The sequence below is a fragment of the Branchiostoma belcheri genome, unplaced genomic scaffold (genome assembly GCF_001625305.1).
Source record: "Branchiostoma belcheri isolate BF01 breed outbred unplaced genomic scaffold, Haploidv18h27 scaffold48, whole genome shotgun sequence".
Lineage (NCBI taxonomy): Eukaryota > Metazoa > Chordata > Leptocardii > Amphioxiformes > Branchiostomatidae > Branchiostoma > Branchiostoma belcheri.
In genome coordinates this window covers 788014-811774 of record NW_017804109.1, presented here as the reverse complement: position 1 = coordinate 811774, position 23761 = coordinate 788014, and the positions used below count along the sequence as shown (strand labels likewise).

The following is a 23761-nucleotide window of genomic DNA, read 5'->3' as shown; positions in this document are numbered from 1 at the left end:
GCTGTGAAATTGGCCAATCATGTCTACTTTTGCCCCCTCCTTCCGTTTACTTGTACGTTTCATGCTTGATTAAATCTGGAACAAAGCTTAGGCATAGTCCACTGTTTTTTAGGGGAGAGTAGTTCATTTCGTAGAGCATCTAAACGTTCAAAACAATCTTAGATTGTTGGTATAGAAACAAATAATTTTTCTTTTTAATTTTTATCATGATTTTTTCAGAGTGTTGTGTTTAAATAGCGTGTTGTCTTAGATTTAATCTTTTCTGAAGCCTCAGTTATCGTAGAAACCCCCCCTTTTTGAAGAGATGCCCTGACCCTACACACCTTGCCCCAGTTTTCTTACCGGCAACACCGTGTTTATCAGAGTGCAGAGATCGGTGAGGAATCATCTCTCCAAGACAAGTCTGTGCAAGAATCTCTCCCCAAGACAATGAAAGTCTGTCTTTAAGACACCCAGGGTGCTTCCGTTGCCTCGAGGGTCACCCTTAAGGCACAAGTATGACCCGTGAGTGAGTCAGTGTAAGACCTAGGATTGTGACCTATCCTCACACCCACATGTTGGGCGCTGCAGTAGCAGGCTTGCTCTGGGCGGTAGTGGACGTGGTGTGGATTGCAGCTCGCTGGACATTTCGTTTCTTCCTCCGGACGGTTTTCTGGGCAAAGGTCGTCGTCGGGGCCGTTGCCGGGAGGTCCAGAATGTCAGGGTCAAAGGTGAGATGCCCGGGGCTTGTTTCTGGAGATGTATGAAATATTTTCATGGCTGCTTGAGAAGTGACGGAGGGAGATTTGTTGACAAGATAAGGGTGTGTGCTTAAGGCCTGAGTGCGTTGAAGCACTGACAGTTCTATGTATGGTGTAAAGGAACATTATGCAGGTACTCAATCAAGTTCTTAATACTTCTCTTAATAATTAGTTTGTTAAGTTGTTTTTTTACACCGCGTTTAAAATTAGGTTATTGTCGGACTGAGAGTTCTTTGCTAGTCTGTAGTCATTTAATAGGTTTTATTTTCACCAAACTTGTTATAAACTTTTCTGACAAAGGAACATTATACAGGTACTCAATGGACTTCTTAATACTTCTTCTTTCTCTTGATAATTAGTTTCGTTAATTTCTTTTCCTGTATAGTAAAGTGTGCTCAAAATAAGATTACCGGTATTGTTGGACTGTGAAGCTATTTGCTAGTTTGTACTTGTAGTTTTTTACTTCCACAATGTCACAAACTTTTCTTTTCACCAAACTTTTATGACTCTTTAAACATTGATGTTTAGACAATCATCATCAAATTATTACTCCAACTGTTAAAAATAATTACATTTCCATATTAAGAGGTTAGCCATGGTCTGTGAAACAGAACTTGGCAAGCTCAGCGCATCTGTCAGTGGATTTCAGGAAGTATAGGAAGCTCCCCTCTTGTGGGACTAAACAGTTGAGGTTGTTCTTGGCAAACCTTGTGTTGAAACAACCACTGATGAGTCACTGTGAAATCTACTTTTCCAGTTATTGCCTTAATTTGTATGAATGAGACATTGAAAACAATATTATAAGTTTAATAATACTATGTCTGAAGGGTTTGACTTCTCTTTTGTAAAATATGGAATACTTAATGCCCCACCTTTTCTAAAATTTGTGGGTTTTGGGTAGTTCTTCTTATCGAGTCACCACTGCTACACTCTTCCCCTCCAAAACTCTGCGCATGCCCTTCTCATGAGGGTCAGGGCTTCCAGGTCCTCCTTAAAACATTATTAGTGAACACACTAATATTACACTAATATACATTATCAATGGTGACTGTGATAACAGATTTTCTATATTGAGGCTGTTTTTTGACTTGTACTCTTTCTAACTCTGAAACTTTAAATTCTAACAACAGAACAAAAGAGAACCGATCTATCACGTTCTTACAGCCTAAACAAAGAGGAACAAAGTACATACAGCGAAATCAATCAGTCCAGATAAGATGAGATCGCCACTTTCCTTGGAATGCTAGGCTGATCCTCGCTGCCTATTAAACTGCTCCAAGGCATGCAGGGTCAGGGCAAACGTACAAGTGATACCACTGTCCAACGCACATGTGATACCACTGTCCCCTCCTCAGTATGCGTAAGCTGTAAAACCATCCGTCACTTTACATTCTGGGGGAAATATTGTCATCAGATCGGTTACAAAGGCATCCCCGCTATTTTGGGTACAGAACCGAGCACAATCCACACTCACTTCCTGAAGAACAAGGGAGATGTCAGAGTTATCTTTAAGATAAAAATCTTGTTCTTTTCTTTTCTGAAGAAGCCGACAGGAAGCTAGGAAAGGTTAGGATACCTGGTATCATTTTCAATCTATCGCAAGGGCGGAAATGGTATTAATTTCGCATTCACACTGTTGAATGAATAAAAGTATATTTTTTTAAGTTATCAACGAGCAAGATTTTCAGTAATTCAGTGATTCAAAATTCCTTTTTTTGCCTCAACAAAACTTTCTTGATCTCTCATGAAGTTGGAGAATGATTGAGTAGCAAAGTTCTTTCTTCACAACCACTTGTTAACAAGAGCCTCTTGACTCAACTAAACCAGTGGTTGTGAGTAAAGAACTTTGCTATTCAATTTGTTGAACTCTTTAAGCATCAGAAAATTTGAAGTTTACACTTAGCATGTGGTATTGAAGACAAGACATATGCAACACCTATGTTGCAATAAAATTTCTTATCATAATCTGTCCCACAGAAATATAAGTATGAAAAAAGCCACCATGGTAAGACCACGTTCTGCCAAAACAAGTTTACATTTCCAGTGTTGAGAGGCCATAAAAGTTGGCACTAAAGCACCTGCTTGTTCCACTTGTGCCTACATCAAACCTCAATTAGCACAATAAAAGGGTCCTGAGTAATAGAAAGTACCCTCTTTAGCCCCACCATTGTTTCCCCTGTGTACTACACTTACCCGGCGATACCCAACAAGGCTGTTAGGAAAAGTGTATAACATTCCACACTTTCATTTCAGGGGGTATATTCTGTTCTATTAATGGTGGTGCAGGTGATACAGTTGTACAGGCATTCCAATGCATCAAATAACCAGGAATAAAAGAATTTTAGCAGGCAACCAGTTGACTTTCATGAACGCTTGCTAAATATTAGTGCGTTCTATTAGTAATAGTAGAAGAATAAAAATTATTGCAGTTTTTTATTGTTTTTTGCTTATGAGCAAAAAATGTGCAGCATATTTCTGGCTTCTCAACTTCTGACCAGAGGAAGTGGGGGTGCATCTTTTCCTGCCCAACCCTCTATTTTAAAGGACAGAGTTCTTACAACTCTAGTAAAATATCTCTTCAATGACACCACTAATGCCAACTCTTTCTGTACAATGCCTGGCTCAGAAAAGTCACGTTGTGCATCGTTTCGATTCAAAAACCCTTTGTGCAAGTTTATCTAAAGTAGGGGAGTCAAGCAAGAAATCCCGCAGAAAGTCTGTCCAACTGCTCGGCATTTGCGAACAAAAGCGGTATAGCTACTGTGCCGTCTGGATAGCATCAGCGCGTGTAGGTTGGCTAAGCCTGGAGTATTTCTTCCTTCCGCTAGTGTAAGCCGTACCGAACAATAGATGTCTGTTGATAGGAAACAACCTTGAATGTGGATGAATATCTTGCGCCAAATCTTCTGTGCTAAGTTGAGGCTGTAAGAAGTTATTTCACCGGTTCTTGTACGCACAATGAACTAAAAAAAGTTGTTTTTGTGAAAAAAAAAAACACCTGATATAAACTGTATGGCTTAGCCTGGATGCCAGACTGTTTTCAGGGTAAGTACACAGGCCAGCTTTGGCCACGAGTTTTCTTTGTAATTCTATAGAGCTTTGTTTGTTTGCTTTAACTTAAGACCGTGAAGAAAAAAATTCACCAAAAAAAGACACTAGAATATTTGGGAAATATATCTTCATCTATATCTACCTTGCGTTCTTGCCATACATGCTCACTTAGCCAGGACCAGTATAAAGGCCAACTTTGGCCATGTCTTTTCTTTGTAACTCTGTAGAGCCTGAAGATCGTAAACAAAAAATTCCACAAAAAAGGCCAAGAAATATTATGTTATAAATCCACCTTGCGTTCTTCCCATACATGCTTACTTAGCCATGAAACTGATGCGCCGTTAGCTATACTTAAGAAAAGAATCTTTACGATGTCCCCGATGTGTGTGTGAAATACAGCAGTGAAGTCACCCTATTGTGTAAACATGGGCCGTCGAATTAACCCCTGCCCCGGGCACTGTTACCTGTAAACTTTGACTAGAGTCACGTCTGTAGGTTACAGGCAGCCACTGCCAAGAGCTTGGTCACAATTAAAATGGTTGTGGGATAGTCGTGCTTGTATCTTATAAAATTTGGCTTCCTTGTTACCAAAAAGGTATCCTTAGGTCCTTTTTTTTTACATCTTTTTGTCACAGACTGCTGGAAAATCGATAAACCAAGGATATCAAAATCGTATGACAATATATAGACTGGTTTATTTGCAGAAACACATACTTCATACATACATAGTACAGTAGGTTAGAAGCTTTTTGCAGCCAAAGGCTGAATTGAGAAGCTTTTACAAATTTTTAAAAAATTACATGACTAATACATAATATATATACATAAAAAGTGTCTTGAGAGGCATTAAACACCACTTATACGCTAGAATAATACACATTTATGCTAAAATTACATCATACAATTTCTGTTGGCAAATTACTAAGGTACAACTGACAATAATAAAAAAGTACAGTTACATCATGTGCAACAACATAAAATGAAATCTACTGTATGGCAACCTACGACAGATATGACTGTGCTCTAGAAGATTATTCCAACAAGAACCACCATGTTTTTTTTCTTTGTACTGACTTTTTTGTTAAGAAAGAGAACATGATAAGTGGTATTATAACTTTTTTAAGAGCATAATTTAGCCCAGAAAAGACGTTAACACCTGAAGCATTTGATTATACACCTTCCAAGAGACTTGTGCTTTCTGTTTATTGACTCTTGTGTCTTAAAGAAGTCCAGCAGTTCCTTCAAAGTTTAACCAAGACTTAACCTTCTTCTGTGTCCGTCTGTGACCGTCTGACCACCACGCCTCCAACCCGCCCTCTTTTCCAATCTTTGATTTTACTGCAGTGTTGTTACGTTAATTGTCAACAATTTTCAGTAGAATTAGTCAACGTAGTTGTATGCGCTGGTCAAAGCCTGTCTGAACCTTTACAAAGATCTTTCCTTGCTCTTTTTCTCGCTTTTGTGTCCGCAGTTTACTCAACACTTATCCCGGCATCATTGTCCGGCCATTAATTCAAGTCCTGGTGTTGACAGTACACTTCAGAATCATTTCTCCGCATATCTCGTGCTGATAGTTTCTTTCTTCCGCTCTCTTTTCTCCCCCCGCCCCAATTCAAAGGACGGAATTCCTGCGGTATCGGAATATGTTATATTATTGTTTCCTCTCCCGGTTTGCGCCAATAAATTCTCTTTAGCGTTGTCGGGTGCCTGGTTATGCACACGAGGTACATGTATGCACGGAGAGCCCTACAAATGTAGTTTACATCTTGTTAGCACAGATCAAGAGGGGACCATTGAGAGGGTGGTTAATGTGTTACCTCGCACGCACACAGGCCGGCTGCTTTCATCTCTGTCTCAGAACCATTCAGGAGCAACAAGCTTGTCCCTGAATGTCTGTAAACTATTTTTGGATCAGGGAACCGCTTGGGTTCACAGATTGAGTGCAGTGAGAGTTCCCACCACCACGGATGCTAGCTTACAGGGGCAGGGATGGGAAACTCGGGGTCAACGCACGTGAAGGAGGAAAATAAGGTAAACACTAATTATGGTTTCCTCACGGAAAGGTTATACAGGAGGAGCGGCTTGTAATAACGTCACTGCTTGATGACGGATGGATCTGTTGTTGTGTTGAGTGGTGGGATGTGATGACATCGATGTTCGCTGGCAGGTTTTCTCCTGGTCTCAAACATATGTCACTGCTGGATTCTGATCACAGCATGTTGTTCTTGCCGGGCTCGAAATTCATTCTTTAGAATAGGTGCACCATATAAATAAAATAAGTAGAACGTCAACAAAAACTAATCATGTTTCATTTCTAAAGAAAGGTACTAATTAACATTTAATGATTTTATCATTTTTCTGGCACTTTGATGTTAAGAATATGCTGTATACTACTGTACAGTCAATATCTTTAAATTACATCATAAAGCTATGAAAATATTTGAACACAATCATGTACACTGGTGCACCCACAGAAAAAAATTAGGTGCACAACTCCAATTTTGGGTGCACTAAGGTGCACATGCACCCAGTATTTCGAGCTCTGCCTGGTCTAAAACATTGATCTATCACTGCCGGGTTCTGACAGTACGTTGTTCTTGAGACCTGTCTTGACACTGTGTGCTTCTCGAGTGGTTTGCTGAGGAAAGTTTAAAGTCAGAAAGTCACGACACTTCACACGTGCAGGCCAGGACCTCCTCACCTGTGCCAATATTTGGACTGTTTTCTGTTTTGTGTTTTTTATGACCCAGTGTGCTTAAACTGTCGGCCTTGTCACTTCTCCGTGTTGACTGTTCTATTTTAGCCTTTTCTTCTTTGTTGCTATAATTATAGCTTCTAGACAGCTGGAAACTAGGATGTAGCTTTTCGAAACGTCAACTGTCAGATTTAACGTCAAGTTGTGGGTGTAACCAAATAGCACGTGAGAAAAGTAATTTTTGATCTATTTACTGTAATGATTTCAGTCAAGTTCAATGCTCTTGGGTTAAGTTAACCAAAAGCTTTAAACCAAATTCCTCTAAATATATTCAGGTGTTATAAAAATAACTTGAAACAAGCTTGTTTTATACAGTGAACAAAATATATATACGCAGGTTTACTTTTAAATTAGATATGTATAATCTAATTATATATATCTAATATATCTAATTTCAATGTTATTTAATTTGTATGCTATTCCGTCACTAAAAATATCATCTATCTTTTCTATTTGTAAATGGTGACAAAACTGTACTGTAAATATCTAATTACATACAATAATTATACATATATACAATATTTATACCATTTACAAATAGAAAAGATAGATGATATTTTTAGTGACGGAATAGCATACAAATTAAATAACATTGTAATTAGATATTTGTAGAACAAATTTGTGATTATTATTTAACTCACAAGCTAGTATAACGAAGTTAAATGTATATTTCAGCATGGTATGATTGTGTACGTGCCCAGAGACAGTCCCATGTTCTATATATACCAGTGATATGTCTGAGTGATCCGGCATATGTCATGTGGGGTGACGACCTGAACTCACAGCAACTCTCAGGCAAATTATACTGGGATTTGAAGACATTATGTTGGAATTATACTCATTTATAAGATTACAATTCTGTCAGTATGTATGTCCTATTGTGTCCTTAGTGAAGAGTATATTAGTTGTGTGTACAATATTTCTCTATGATTAAACATATGTCTATATTAATACTGTAGCCTGTATTATTTATTGCTTTTGATTTATTATATGAGGCCAAAGGCTGCTGTAAGGGATGTCTAGACATGCAAATAAAGTGTTAGAAAGTTTTGTTACCAAAGAGTTGTTCCAAAAAATGGATTACTGATTATCTATGAATGCCAATTTGATTGATAAAACATATAGAATGTACGGGTGTTTGTGTGTGTGTTTGTTTGTGTTTTTTCATATATTCTACCAGAGGACACTCATGAAGCCTACTATCTTTGATTATTACTTAAATTAATTATAATTAATAATATTAATTCTAAGTCAAACAAATTCATGTGACAGCGAGGAGTCTGAATCCCTCCTGCTATAGAATTGCAACATGATGTAACCCAACACTAGTTACCATGGTGACAGACGTCTGGTTCAGGTCATTGACCTTATTTGTTTGGAGAAGAAGAAGAAACTGAGCAAAAACAAAATATTTCCTTCGGTAAACATAATAATGCTGTTTCAAAATCAATAACGTGACTTAACCTTGTGTGTGTTTCAGAGTTTCCTGCACGACCTTGACAGCTCAATCCAGCGTACGCTGTCTTCGCTGTACCCTCCGTACCACGCCACCGCGCCCGTGCTGCTCGGACAGGTGTGCCAGATCGTGGAGAAGCGTTTCCGTGGCGATGGCATGACCTTTCTCAGCGACTGGCTCATCCCAGCGAAACCAGTGCTACAGTGTGTGCAACAGGAGGCTAGGGTAAGTGTTTGTTTGTTTGTTTTTGTGTGTTTCCATGGTAGCAGGAGGCTAGGGTGAGTGTTTGTATGTTTGTTTGTTTGTGTGTCCGTGCCTGAGAGACCATGATCCCAGCGAAGCTGCAATGTGTATAACAGGAGGCTAGGGTGAGTGTTTGTTTGTTTGTTTGTTTGTGTGTCCATCCCTGAGCGACTGGCTCATCCCAGCAAAACCCGTGCTACAGTGTGTGCAACAGGAGGCGAGGGTGAGTCTTCTGTAGCTATTTGAACACAGTACTGTCACTTGAAGTGAGGGGGGAAATGGCATAACCACAGACTGACAGCAAGGTCGAATTGATGGTGAAAATGCCAAAGAGGACTGGGACTGGAAATGTCTTTGTGGACTGGCCACTTTAGACAGGATTCTTAATGCTTATGTCAATGCAAAAAGTTACCTAAAGGACCACCAAAAAGTGGCAAGGCACAGGCACATGTACCATGAAAATAGGTCTGTGCAGCCTCAGAAACTTAAAAGTTAAAGACAGTTTTTTGTTTCTAATGCTTGCAGTTTCATAAAAGATGCTAGGGGGCATTACATTTTATTATAAACTCCATAATAACACACACACCAGCTGCAGGGAGCATTTGATCAGTGTAAAATCTATTTGAGGGATGTGTTCAATTGTCTGATATTTGCCTTCGCAAAAGCTAATTATAAGATACAGCACTGAGATGTGGGCAAGTCTTACAATGAGTTCCTTTCTTCCATCCCACCAGCCCAGGTGCCCCACTGTCTATAGACCCTGTGCTAACTCCTTACAAGGTTGACTCTCCATCAGGCTACACCAATTTAATTTGTTGGTTCATGGATTTGCCTGCTTCATTTTTTTCTGATTTGCAACAAAAAAAACAACAACAACAATATTTCCCGCTCCAAAAATTACTTGAATTACAAACCAGCCTGATTTGTTAACTTCATGGCTCCTGTCAAAGCATTTGAGGCTATCATAGGATGCCTCAGCCTGTTTTTATTTCTTTATTTTTTCACCCTGTCGCTTCATATTTTTTCTGACAAAAATCCGAGAACCAACAAATCAAATTGGTATGGCCTTACAGGCCAATTTCCTTTGCCCTACTGTCTATAGAACTCCTTACAAGGTTAAACCTCCATTACCTGTGAGACAGGTGTGTTTGTCAAGGATCACCTCAACGTGAGTCTTGACCTCCCGACCTCTAAATGTCACTGAGAGAGTTACCTGGCTGAGCAGACGACCCCTGACCTTCCACAGAGCATGTAAACCGATACTCAACCCACCTGGTCGGAAAATCGTGTCTAAAACTTGTGATTTATTATGTAATAGAAATGTGATGAACCTGCTAGGAGCTTTAGGTCAAAGGTGGGTCACGGTGCGACCCTAAACGGGGTAGGTGTTTTGCGAATAATGTAAAGAGATGGCCAAGAGACTGTGGGAATTTCATAGCCTTAAACTGATGACCTTTTGACAGGTAGTAGCCCAGTAGCCTCCGTAGCAGGCTTTTAGAACTGGGTGTTTGGTGGTCTTTGGGTGTTTTCTCTGATTAGCCCAGTTATAAAAAAAACGGGGGTAATTCAACCAGGCCGGCTATGTTGTCTATATGCAATCAGAAAATAGCACATAAAAGCTCCCAAAGACCATGAAGACCCCCAAACCCCCCAGTTTTTGGCATGCTATGGAGGCTAGTAGCCCAGTATGTAAATCAATCTATAATGATAGGTTTCACTGCTGTTTTTCTTTGTTACTGTCCTACCGTGTCAGTAGTTTGTTGTCTGTACGCTTGTCATTTTTCATCTGCAGGCAGTTGTGTTTATTTTTCTGTCAATTTTTCGTGCCAGATATCTCTTCTCGGAAATAAACATGTATAGGTATCTTAATCTGGTAGTCAGATAATGCAGGTATGCAACAGTGGCACCAGACTGATAAAGCTTATCCACTGGTATAGTAAGATCAGATAGTGATACAAATTTTTGTATCAGATCAAAGGAGTGCATGCGTGTAATTTGTTTTCGGTATCAGCTTGTCCGTGTTTGAGTGTCTACAGCTTTTAAATTCCAAATATATACAATGCAGCATTGCCACTCATTGTCAGTCCTGGCGTTTTTGTCTGTGGGCCTAGAAATGTCACCTAGCAGTATAGGTAAGGGGGTGAAGTCTGCCATCTCTGGTTGCCTTGGTAGGGGGCCGGCATACCCTTTTCTGTAGAGCGTAATCAACCGTTTTAATTCTACGTAATGCGTAGCTTCCCAGAATTTATCGTAAAACATAATGGGGAGGCTTTTTGAAATCAGCATAATACTGTTGGTTCTAAAAATTTAGCATAGAGCATTGTCAGGGCCCCCCATGCAGACCCTTTTGGTAGGTAATGGATGGCTTTTACAAAAGGGTCTTAAACCAAAGAATTGAATTCCTCTTGCCCCTGATAACCATCTTGATACAGTATTGCTGAGTGTAGCAGAGCCAGAATCAATATATGCTATTGATCAGTGATGTGATGTGGCACCAAGGGGAAATCGCTGGCCTGGTTTTACTACAGCAGGGGTCTAAATCATTACTCTATACAGGAGCAGGTTGGTACGTAGCCTCCATAGCAGGCCAAAAACTGGGGGTTTGGGGGGTCTTCAGGGTCATTGGGAGCTTTTATATGATATTTTCTGATTGCATATAGACAACATAGCCGGCCTGGTTGAATTACCCCCGTTTTTAGAACTGGGCTAATCAGAAAACAGCCAAAGACCACCAAACCCCCAGTTCTATAAGCCTGCTACAGAGGCTAGTTGGTACGGTCGTGAACATTGGGTAGGTATGTTTTGCACGCGTTCAAAGGTCTGTTATAGTCAGGGGGCTGGCTGAAAATTTGTTGAAAAGCCTAATAGTGTGGGTGGTGGGTGTTGAGATTGAATTTAGATAGCGCTGTTGTGTGTAGGAATTTCAGCTGTAGGTAATGTAAGGATACACAGGATGAGGATGTCATTCAAAAATCTTAGTTTTATAGGTAAGAAGACCATAGTTTCAGGGTTAGGATTATCGTACATAGGGTTAGGTTCTATAATTATGATGAAGGTCACCTTACAGCACTTGTTTGGGTGCCTGCTATTCCCATGTGTTAATAACATAGAATGTGGTGTATGGCAGCTTCATAAGGGGGTATGGTGGAGTAAAAAAATATTATATGGTACTTCTTTGCAAAGGTTGCAACAAATTTGTTTTGTTCTAAAGGTTGGACGAGGCGACTTGTTTCATTGTGAACAGTTTGAAATTGGGGCATTTTATCAGGTTATTTACAGAGGAGCCCATCACCATCAAATATGGAAGAGGCCTCTTTATCAAAAAGCTTTTTAGAATTTGCTTGCAGTTCAGTGCACAGGGCCTACTGTAATGTAGGTTATTCAGTAGGATGTATCCAGTTGTCGACGTATGTCTTGGAAGCTGGTGTGTTGTGTCATGTTGAACTTTGAAGGATGTTATACTGGTTGACATGTGCAGATAGCGTGGACAATGTAACGTTCCTGATGTCTGAAAATACACCAATTCCTCCTTTTTTAGTAAATGATAACCTTTTTAAGTAGGCTGCTGTAGAATCGTGGCAGGTTCTTGGTCCACTCTCTCTGCTGGCAGCCTGGGTGCCATCCTGGTAAGTTTACGTCCGCTCCCACAGTCCGTAGCGATGTAAACTAACAACTCAGACCTAAGAGATAGGGGAATTCTTTTTACACAACCAGTAAATCTCACCTCGCTGACGTTTCGGTGTCTGTCAGACACCTTCTTCAGAGCTTCTGACTGGAGTACTGCATTTCGCCGCTATATGTAGCCGAACACCGAAACGTCAGCGAGGTGAGATTCACTGGTTGTGTAAAAAGAATTCCCCTTTCTCTTAAGTTTTACCAACCTGATGAAATTATTTTCGGAACTCAGTCCTGTCTTGCTCCGTCCCTCCTTGAGATAATCTGATTGAAAGTGTTGATGCTGTAACCGTGGTAACAGACCTTGGGAGACCCCCTCTCATCCCCGCCATATTTGCCTCCTTAGAAAGTGATTCTGAAGAAATCGATAATTCGTCTCTCGTCTGGGACACGCAGGGGGCAGGAGATGTGTTCTTTTCCCAGCAATTGAGGGTACAGGAGAGGTTGGAAGGGCTTGGGGGAGGGCCACTCTGCTTTGTTACAGTGATAAAACCTACAGGTACTCAAGGAGGGTGTCTTACACGAAGGCAAACACTCCGCAACTGCTAACACTTCTGATGACCAACTCTCACCGTGGGATGCCGGCAGAATGGCCTGGGTACCATCCTGGTTAGTGGGGGCCCACAAGCCCTTTTCCGTAGAGTGTAATCGGCCGTTTTAATTCTACGTAGAGCATAGACGGACTGCTCTAATATTTTTGCGTAGAGTGTAATCGCCGTTTTAATTCTACGTAATGCATTGTAGCCACTTGGAATTTATCGTAAAGCGTAATCGAGAGGTTTCCGAATTCAGCATAGAGCGTTGTCGGGACCCCCCCCCCCTTGCAGGCCCTCATTAGTTTTTGGTTAGTCAATAAAATTATGATGTTTTAATTGAAGGACTTGGCAGGGAAAACAAAACTTTATTTAAGGGTGAAAGAAAACTATGACGTCAAACTCGAGGCTACCTTCTAAAAGCAGAATTTACTTTATGTCAAGAAGAGTATTTATAAATGTGTTCTTTCCTCTACGTATGTTTGGTTTGGACAAACATCTCAGTGTTAACTTGTTGGATTATCAATAAATTAAACCTTACAAGTTACAGGTTAGAAATATGGAGTGATGAAGACTTCTTTTACACTACAATTTTAGTTAGAGGGACCACAAACTTTATAAGAGAAGTTTCCTGTCAAATGTTACTTCAGGTGCGGAAGACTATAAAGTTGCCCTCACTCAGCGTTTGTTTGGTCCAAGCAAATACCTTGGAGATTTATAGTTCGTTTATTGATGAATTAGATATTACAATTTAGATACGCATTTGGAATAGGCAAACTTTTTACACAATATGGTAAAAACTAAACAGTGTAGTTTAGCCTATAGAGCTACATGTAACAAGAAGGCAAGAAACTTGTGATATCATTATTAACTCAAAGTTGTCCATGAAGGCAATTTTTCATCCAATTAACTGTTCTGAATGCGTCCTTTCTCTGTCTGTGTTTGCAGTTGGAACAGGAAAACTTTTTACTCCATACGGTTGGTAATAGAGCTACATGTAAGAAGAAGGCAAGAACTTGTGACATTATTGTTGACTCAAAGTTGTCCGTGAGGGCAATTTTTCATTGAGTAGTGCCCAAGACTGGTGTGAATGTGTCCTTTCTCTGCCTGTGTTTGAAGTTGGAACAGGAAAACTTTTTAATTTTTAAGTTCTATATGGTAAACAGCATTGTAGATGTACATGTACATGTAACAAGAAGGCAAGAACTTGTGATATTCTTGTTGACTCATAGTTGTCTGCAAATGCAATTTTTCTTCAAGTAGTGCCTAAGCCTGTACTGAATGCGTCCTTTCTGTGCGTGTGTTTGCTGTGAGTAAATGTTTGTTGGGTGTACCTGTGGTGAGAGTGGTGCCGGTCTGGTACCAGCCATGTTTACTCCCAATTATCAAAGACGTCAGAGGTTTTTACCGGGTCACGGCACACCAGACTTTAACGCAGGCCTGCATGCCCTTTTCCGTAGAGCGTAATCGGCTGTTTTAATTCTACGTAGAGCGTAGATGGACCTGTCAAATTCAACGTAGAGTGTAAGTGGTGCATTTTGTGCAGAGCGTAATTCGTAGTTTCAATTCTACGTAATGCGTTTCAGCTACCTGGAATTTATTCAGCGTCATACGTAGCCATCTCTCAAAATTTTGCTTAGAGCGTTGTTGGGACCCCCCATGCTGGCCCTCTTCTATTAACCAGTTACAAATTTGGTATCAGTAGGCAACCGCAGCATGTGGAAGGTTAATGTAATTGATAACATTACACAGACAAACCTATACGATTGAGATTTATTCTCCAAGCAGATGTTGGGTGGAACGTCGTAACGTCTTCCGACTTTTTGGCATCTCTGACATGTACTCAATGCTATGATTATGAAAGAATTTTCGATAAAAAGCTTCTGGATTTAGATTTAAGATCCAGATCTTTTCCAAGATCACAGAATAAGCATGTATAAAAAAAAAAAATGATACAAAACACTTATTTATAAACTTCTTAACTTTGTTCTTGTTGAAAAACCAATGACTCAGTAGACCAACCAACCAACCAACCGACTAACAAACTCTGACGAAAACATCTCCCTAAGTCAATACAGACGTGGGTGTATAGTAAGTAAGTTGTATAAGGAGATCGGCAAACAGAAGCCAGTTTGGCCTGTCTGTCTTGAGCTGAACTCTTCATGTTGTCTTTATCTCTGGAGTGGTTTTCTTTACTCTGATTCCCATTGTGTTCAACCACTGGAGCATTCAAATGCCGGCTTGATGAAGTGGGGAATGCCAGGAGAGTCCTGTGTAGAAGTCAGAAGCAGGAGAGACAGAGCTGGGGTGTAGACATGCAAGGTGGGGTTTCATGTCTTGCTTTTCTACCAGTACATTCAAGGTTGCTCTTTGGCTCTAGAAAGTCCTTCCTTTTTAGCTACTGTCAACCCCAGAACTGGGCTTATTGGCAAGTCTTAGGTCAACATGCTTCCAAGGACATTTTATCACAGCCCACCTGAGTTAGAGCTCTCATATGTTGGCCCTGGAGCCGTGGGGCTGGCCTGTGTAGGCCCTGGAAACAGTCTGGTATCCAGGCTAACATGTTGGCCCTGGAGCCAAAGAGCTGGCCTGTGTAGGCCCTGTTAACTAACAGTTTGGTGTCCAGGCTATGGTATACGTACATTTGTCTATGGAGTGGTAGTTCTCAAAACTGAGGACAGAGGCTTAAGTATAGAAAAAAACAGTACAGCTAAAAGTTAAAAGTCATGCTTTGTTTGGTGCCCACCAGGTTACACTGTCTAGCAAGTAACTTAGGAGATATTTGTTGTACAACAGACACACACCTGCTTTGTACCTTTTGGCTCAAGTTCAGATGTGACCTGGCTATTGCAAGAGTGAAGTTGCCATAGTAGGACAAGACAAGCATGTGATGATGACTTTTGAACTTGTCTCTGTAGTTGTGTTTGGATGTTCTGTTTTCCCACGATGGTATGCTATTATTGGAACTGTGTCTATTGGATGTTCTTCAGCACACCTGTAGGGAATAGCAGTTATGAAGATGTGGTTAGTACCTTTTGGCACAGGTTCAGGTATAACCTGGCTTTTGTGACAGGGAAGTTGCCATAGTAGGACAAGACAAGCATGCGATGATGACTTTTGAACTTGTCTCCATAGTTGTGTTTGGATCTTCTGGTTTCCCACGATCCTATTCCTGGAGCTGTTTCTATGCGATGTTTCACAACAAACCTGTAGTATAGGGACCAGTGGTGAGGAAGTAGTGGTTAGTAGGGGTAAAACACAGTCTTACGAAGTTGTTGTCCAAAGTGTACCTTCTGTTTCCTCTTTTGAGCTTTTGACTCCCTTATTTTCTTGATCTCTTTCACAGCTTCTATCAGCAGGAAAGGTCTCAAGACCAACATACCATACAGTTTCACTGAGCAAACTAAACTTGGTTCAATCTCTCTCTCTCTCTCTATCTGGTTCAACGTCTGTTGTTACTGGTGTTCCGAGGGTTAGACATGCTTGCACACTGATGCTGGGGCTTGATGGTAGCTCGCATTTGCCTCTGTCCTGTGGTTCTTGTGCACAGCAAATGTCAATACCCTTGCGGGCAATGTTTGTCATATTCTTGACACGAAGCCTGACTTCCTTATTTTCCCTCTTTTCCAGCTTTTACATGCAGGTAAGTTGCTGAGACACGAGGGCTGGCCGCTGTGCCTTAATGACAAGATCGTGGTGCATCTTCTCGAGCCACAAGACGAGCCGCTCAGACCAGGAGAGTTCCTGTTCTACATCGTGCAGCCCTCACGTCGGACTGCAAGGTAGTGATTTGGTTTTATCTATTTGCACAGTCATGTTAATAATGAAATAACAACTGATAACTTATAAACTTAAATTATCCAGCAATAAATAAAAATCATATCTCACTATATAGATTATGGTCAACTTGACTTGAAGTGCTATTCTGATTCTGAATGGATTTGGACACTAATAATCTAGATATTAACTCTGATATGAATGATTAATTTTGGTAAAATTTGTCGTAAAATTTGTGTGAATTTATCCATCTATCTTTATTAAAATCAAATTTGAGTTTTTTGCTATGTATTTCTCAACTTCTGCTATGTAACCTATGTATCAGCCTATGTTCAATATATTTTATTTGTTTTTGTTTTTCCAGGCCCCCTTGAAAATTAACACTGCTGCACAGCACACTCACTGTCCGGTTTATCGTCTGTTGTTCCCCGTCTTCTAAGGGTTAGACGTGCTAACGTGGTATCATTAAATATCTAAATTCTTCCCCAGATTGGCCATCAAGTTCTGTATCCGTGAGCGTGAGACAGAGAAGCTTCTGATCGCAGAGGAGACGTACGAGAACCTGTTCTCGCTGGAATGGCTCAACAGTGTCAACGCCGTGCTCACCGGACGCAAGGTTCTCATGTTCCCACTGATATATTAAATAGCCAGGCCTTCAAATAACAGAGTTACATGTACCAACTAAAGGAAAGAAGAAGGAAAATAATGATCAAAAGATAGCTTATAAACTTATACAATGATAGCTGAAATCATATCCCACAACATGAACAATGGTCAAGGTTTGACATCCAGGTAAACAATACTCATAGGAAATTCAATTCTGTCTTTCTCCCTCCTACCACCCTGCCTACTTAAATGTATCTGAATTTCTGAATAATGCATTACTCATGTCATGAGTTTATCCACCATGTTACATTACCTTAGCATAAAAGTTCATCTCCGTTGGCACAAGTCATTATGAAGCCTAAGATTTCTTTTCAACACTGGAATGAATTAGGGGCCAACTTTTCGGCTGACTCCTCCAACCTTGTTCACGGAATGGACCCGTCTACTCTTGTCTCTGATGTCACGTTCCAAGAGTAGACGGGTTCATTCCGTGAACAAGGTCGAAAGAGTCAGGCGAAAATTAGGGGTAAGTCCCAAATTCATTCATTCCAGTGTTGGGAAGAAAGCTTAGTCTTTATTTCACCATGTTCCATTACTGTGTCGTCAGCTGCGGAAGTGCGTGGTGACGGGCCGGTCGGGCGTTAGGAGGATGGACTGGCGCCGTGTGGCCGAGCCGAGGGTCACTACCATCGAGGAGGACATCGAGACGCTAGCGGAACGTGCGAGCAACACGAGTCTGGTCAGCAAAACTAGCTCCAGCAGCGGCACAAGCAATGGGAGTAACATGAGCACAGGAAACGTGGAGAGTATAGGAAAGTCGGAAAGCGACATAAGTACTAACAGTGTTGGAGTTGCTGATCATGCAAACAGTGTTGGTGTCATCGAGAATGACTCAAGCTGCAATGCCGGTTCAAACATTGGTGCTACTACAACTGAGGATAGTTTTTGTGATGAAACGCGTTTGGACGGAGCTGTTGTTGAAAGTACAGAGTGCGATGCAGACAATGGAAATGATGTTTTTCAGATGACAGATTCTGCTTGTATTAATGTGAGCAATGCAGGGACAACGGTTCTTGATGAAGCGGGTTCATGTGAGGACGCGAATAGAGGGATACAGAGTACTGGAGAAGAGGAAATGAAGGATAAGGATATCGAGAATGGAGTGAGGGAAGAAGGGAAAGGAGTAGAGAGGAGAGAAAGTGAAGAAGAGAAGGTGACAGTGAATGGAGAAGTGACGCCAGATGACGCCACGCTCGAGAGGGAAGGTAAGGAAGCTCTTTTTCTCCTACCACTCATGTTCAGCATATTTGAATAGGTAACAATATTTGCTGGTCACTGTTATTTTGAGATTTGGACTAGATCTCTGTTTACCTTTCTACTTACTGGTCCCAGTGGCCTTGACTGGGTGTGGTCTGTACAAAAGGTTAAGTTAGTCCCATGGCCATTTTCAGGCCATAGGGGCAGTAGGTTGTTAATCGACTGTGTCTAGGGCACGATATTGGAAGGCAAAGCCCATCCCTCTCCTTCCACTGCCTTTTACCTTCTCAACTGAAGTTAGGTACTCATTTTACACCAGGTCCTGGGTGGAGTGAGCAAAGTGGTGGAAAGTACTAGTGCCTTTGAATCAAACCCATAACTTCTCAGTCTCATGTCTGCTAGCCTGACCACTCGGTCATTCGCGACATCACCAATGATAATGTACAACTTAAGTGTATAATACTGTATGTAGTAAGTTTAAGTGAAGAGACATTTGAAAAACTGGGTTCCCAAATCTGACGAGCCAGTGTTATTACATTTTCAGTTATTCTGTTTGGTGCCTCAAACTTACACGGTTACAGTACAAACAGTAGCGGGGAGGGCAAACTTACACTGCACCTGTAGGACCACATAACTCAAACACGGCCAGTCAACACATGAAAGGTCGCTCGGAAAGGCCAGCGACAACTCAATCGCTCACTATACGGCCCAGGCTTTTAGCTAGGGGGTGTCCAGGGGGTCTTTTGGACGCCTTGTACTGAAAATAATAGAGAAGTTTATTGGAAATCCATGCCCTAAGGCTGATTGCAAGTTACAAACATAAAAGAACATTGAAACAGAGTATAAAATGACTTCCAAATGTACATAACGAAATCTTATTGTCTAAAACTATTGCTATGTCTAAAACTAATAAGATATTGGACGCTCTAATTTTTGGTCGGACACCCTAAAAACACCGTATTTTTTCCACTCCCAACCCCTGCCATGCACACATGCCTTCCTTTGGCCTTACCATAATGGCATAAATACAAAAATGATGGTTTACTGAAGGAAAAAAAATTCCTCAAAATTTGCACCTCAAAATGCAGAAAGTAGTGTTTGAGAGCATTATGAATTTCAAAAAAGCCCCCTTAAAAAGCTTGCGCACCGCGTGTCTTCACTGGGCATAGCATACAATGAAAAAAAAAACAGACACCCAACAAAAAAATCCTACTCTCCAAGCAGAGGTTGATAGGGGAAGATCGTTAACTTTTTATATATGGCCCGTTGTGTTTGTCGGTGGTCGTCGACCTTCTCTGGCTAATGGATACTGTCTTGCCACCGAAATGGATCTGCTTGGAGATTGAAAAATCCTAGCTAAAAGCCTGGCGACAGCTCAATACACGATACAAACCGTCATGGAGCCAGACTGACATCCTAGAGGAGCCGGGGGGTTACCGGATTTTAGATACGATTGTGAGGTTCATATTCACGTCCACTGACACATAGCCGTCCTTACATGTTCTAGCTGCTACTGAGCCAAAGGCATCTGTGTAGACGTCTGATTTCTTTGTGCGTCCTGTCAAGACGCCGTTCTAGGTTCCTTCCTGTTCCTTATCTCGGAAGAAAGGCCGAGATCGGAAGATACTTGACCAAGTTACGGAATGTTTGTCTACCCGTTGGGGAGGTGAATGGAGTGGACGAGGTTTCACGGCATTTCAAGTTTCCTTACGTGCTTCATTCTGCACTGAATCTACAGGGCTGTCAGCCGCATTTAGAGTCTGTAGGGCCCTCTGTAAAGGGAGGCAGACAGTTGTAAACTTGATCTTGACTTTTAGTCTGGTGGGGTTTTACTATGTGGTCGTCTCAATGATGATTTAGCCAAAGTTCAGCTAGTCTTTTTAGCAGAAGGTCGAATAAATATTTGCGTAAGTTTAGGAACAGCTGTAAACTTGAGCTTCACAACGCTATAAGGTCAGTAAAAAGTAGTAGTAGTAGTAGTAGTAAATCGTTTATTGATAAAAACACGGGACAAATCGGCCTTGCAGTAAAAACTGAATGGTGCAGAAGTTTACAATCAACATATTCAGTAAAATTAGAAGTTCAGCTAGTCTTTTTAGCAGAAGGTCGAACAAATATTTGGGTAACTTTAGGAACAGCTGTAAACTTGATCTTCACAATGCTATATAAAGTCGGTAAAAACCAGGACTGGTCTTACTGTATGGTTCCCATGACGATGTCATGTTCCGAAGTTTAGCCTCTCTTTTCAGCTGAAGGTCAGACAAATATTTGTGTAACTTAAGGATGATAATCGTGCTTAAAGGCATTGACCGTTTCAAAGAAAGGGGAGGAAGTATGGGGCTTATAAAGCTCAGGGTTTCACTCCAAAGTCTGGAAGATTTTAGACAACGGATATGATTCAGGAAGTTGTGTTGTTTTTCAAAGAAATCTGCTTGTTTTACTTATCGGTCTTTGTTTTGCAAATATGGTAAACAGTACTGGAGAATTCCAAATGTCTTTGTAAACCTCAGGGGGCACCCTTAAGCTTGGTGATGTTTCTTTTTATCATTAAATTTTTTTGTTTGTTGCACTTATAAAACTACTACTTGTACTTGAGTAGGTCTCCTCATCTCTGTGAGTGGCCTGCACTTATAAAAACATAGTACTTAACAATAACACATAGTGCATAACAAGTTACAACACCTTTACACATTGTTACTGGGGCCATTCCCTTTTTGACTAGAATGTGTAATCTCCAAGCAGATCCATTTTGGTGGCAAAAAAGACAGTATCAAATTGGCCAGGCAGTATCCTTTAGCCAGAGAAGCTCCGCGTTGGTGGGGATCAGGACAAAAAAAAACCCGGCCATATATAAAAAGGTAACGATCATTCCCCCACAACCTCTGCTTGGAGAGTATAGAATGTGCTCCCTTTGCCTTTTTTGGCTGGGTTGTTTCATCCATTTTCTGTACAGGGGTGTCTACCCTGGGTTTCTGTGCAGCTAGGGCTGGGTTTTCCTGGGTTCACGTTGATTTGTTGCTTACATGTTACAGCCCTAGTCAAACATGGTTACTTGTTTGCAGAGATGACTTCAGAGCATGTCTGGTCCGCATCACAGTTTGCCTCCACTTGCAGAGACGAGCTGCAAAATAGTTGTCTGACTGTATCAGCTAAGGGATGGCCCTGGAAACTTGAGAAGATTTTATAAGATTGAGGTGAACAGAAAGCTCAGTAAGGACTTCAGCTGAAGGTGAAAATGAAAATTATTTAAAAAGAACCTGAGGATGAAAATGAAAAAGTTCTTAAAAAGTGGGTGGGGTTGGACTCAAGGGGCATTTCCACAACATTATTCTGTAATTCAACCACCCCTAATCTACTTCTTTTCAAGACTGAACAACCAAAGAAGAAGAAAGAAACTTTTGAATCCTAAGTTGGGTCAGTCTTGACTTCAGAATGACTTCCATCTTCATTGATACCTTTCCAGTAGTTTGCCCTTCCTTCATATCATCTTTGCTACAGCATCAAAACTGGGCATGAAAGCTGAGGGCACCTGCAACCTTTTCAGGTAGAAATATTACCAGCCACTGCCATTCTTTTTAAAAGCTCTTTAAAACTGTGACCCGGACACATGCGAAATGTCCATTTGCAGGACTGGAATGACTTTGAGATTTGTAAATTGTAGGCGAGATTTGTAGGTAAAAATGCAAAGTTGTGCCTGTAGCTTTTCCTTTTCAGGTGAAAATACTACCATCCACTGCCATTCTTTTTCTAAAAACACTTAAAAACTGTGATGTGGACACATGTGAAACGTCTGTTTGCAGGACTGGAATGAGTTAGAGATTTGTATTTGAGATTTGTAAGCAGAGGGCAAAGTTGTGCCTGAAACTTTTCCTTTTCAGGTGAAAATATTACCAGCAACTGCCATCCTTTTTCTAAAAACACTTAAAAACCGTGACCCATACACATGTGAAACGTCTGTTTTCAGGACTGGAATGACTTTGAGATATGTACATGAGATTAGTAGGTAGAGCGCAAAGTTGTGACAGGTGGAAAGGATATAGTCAGGAAGATTAGATATGAAAGGTCCCATGGTCTGAACCAATGGAGAAATTAATGGTAGTTTCCCCCCCTCAGGGAAGCCGGAATGGTTCTGACCTTGACCTATAGGAACTTTAGAGTATTAGCTTTGGGAATTTCCTGTCTCTCAGGACCGTTCCATTTCCCTGTGTCGAGGGGGTACGACGATTTTATGTCTGCTCTATTGATTTTATTTCTTCAGGCAGTTTGAGCATTTTTTTTAAATTAAAGAAGTTTTCAATAGGATTTTAAGCACAAAAAATGTCAATTGTAGAGAGAAAGGATAGTGCGTCTCTCTTCTGCAGAATAAAAAGGGACTGTCTACTTGTGACCCCCCTGTGCTTTCCTACTCTGTTATACATGTGATACTGGTAGTGTAATGCCCTGCAGTATCAAGTTGTTACCATACCAAGGTGATGATGTTAACTGCAGTCAGAGCTTAGAGAGCTGTCTGTTGCACTCAGCCTTACTGGCAGTGTATATTCCTGTTATGTAGCTTCTTTGGAACTTTTGCATTGTTCAGGTAAGTCTATTCTAGTCTAGTCTAGTTACAGCAAGATCTCAGATCATTATGTTATATGTAAGGACAGGGATATATACTGCTTCGAAACTGCTAGATCTCAGGTCATTGTTGCATGTAAGGCAAGGGATTCAACAATCAATTCCAAGATCTTGATATAGAACTAGTGTGTAATACCACAATCAAGGGTTAGGTGTAACAAGTCGATCGGTGTATTGTAGCCAGCTGCCGCCACGCCGCGTGCCTGCGAAGCTGGTGTGTTGCGCCGAGGGCGGTTATACCAGCTATATCGATACAGAATGAGATTATCAGTTTTTAATGTCCAGACTTGTATTACTGAAAAAAAAAAGATCCAACTCCAAGTACTGCTTATCTAGTTTACAAATATGACTTGAAACATGCTTCCAGCCCTACTTAGAAGTCATGACTTGTGATGTATTACTATATACATGCCAGAGTGCATTACCATTACCCATATGCTGTTTTATCTGTATGTCAATGACAATCAAGCTAAAAGCCTGTATGTTATAACCAACAGGTCTGTGTGCACTTTTGAAGGTTGAAAGAGGGCCTGCATGGGGGGTAGTGAATTACAAATTACACAAAATTTTCGCAACCGATTATGAATTACATTAAATTCTCAGAGCTGATTACGACTTAACGTTTTCCGGCTAATGTACTATTACGAATTACGTTGATTTTTTGGGAGGCTGCCTACGGATTACGAAGCCTAAAAGGGCCTGATTATGCTTTACGAAAAGGGGCATGCAGGCCCTCTTGAAAGAGATCGTTGATGCCATTAATGCAATGGGTTTCCCCATCTAATGGGGGTTATGCGGATGGAAGTTTTATAGTTTATTGATTGGGATATGAAATGATATTAATCAACAAAGGGACAAAGGAAATAGCGATATGAACACTTCAGAAACAGAAAGCTTTTTTTTCAACTACTGTGCTTTGTAAGCTAAACATCAAAGTTCATTTTGTTGTACTAGTAGGATTGGAATTGAGTGATCTTTTCCAACATCTTTACTATCATCTTTATACTGCAGAAATATACTTTTTCCAAAAGATCAAGAGATCTCATTGTAT

The 23761-nt window shown here is 40.8% G+C and overlaps 1 protein-coding gene across 1 annotated transcript; it reads left to right on the top strand.

Annotated features, from left to right (window-relative positions):
* Window positions 1-368: 368 nt before the first annotated feature.
* On the top strand, window positions 369-18151 carry LOC109479315. The gene is made up of 5 exons (XM_019781271.1): window positions 369-710; window positions 8027-8227; window positions 16084-16235; window positions 16720-16846; window positions 17444-18151. The coding sequence occupies exons 1-5, from the start codon at window positions 555-557 to the stop codon at window positions 18149-18151; spliced, it is 1344 nt and encodes a 447-aa protein (XP_019636830.1). The 5' UTR covers window positions 369-554.
* Window positions 18152-23761: the final 5610 nt, after the last annotated feature.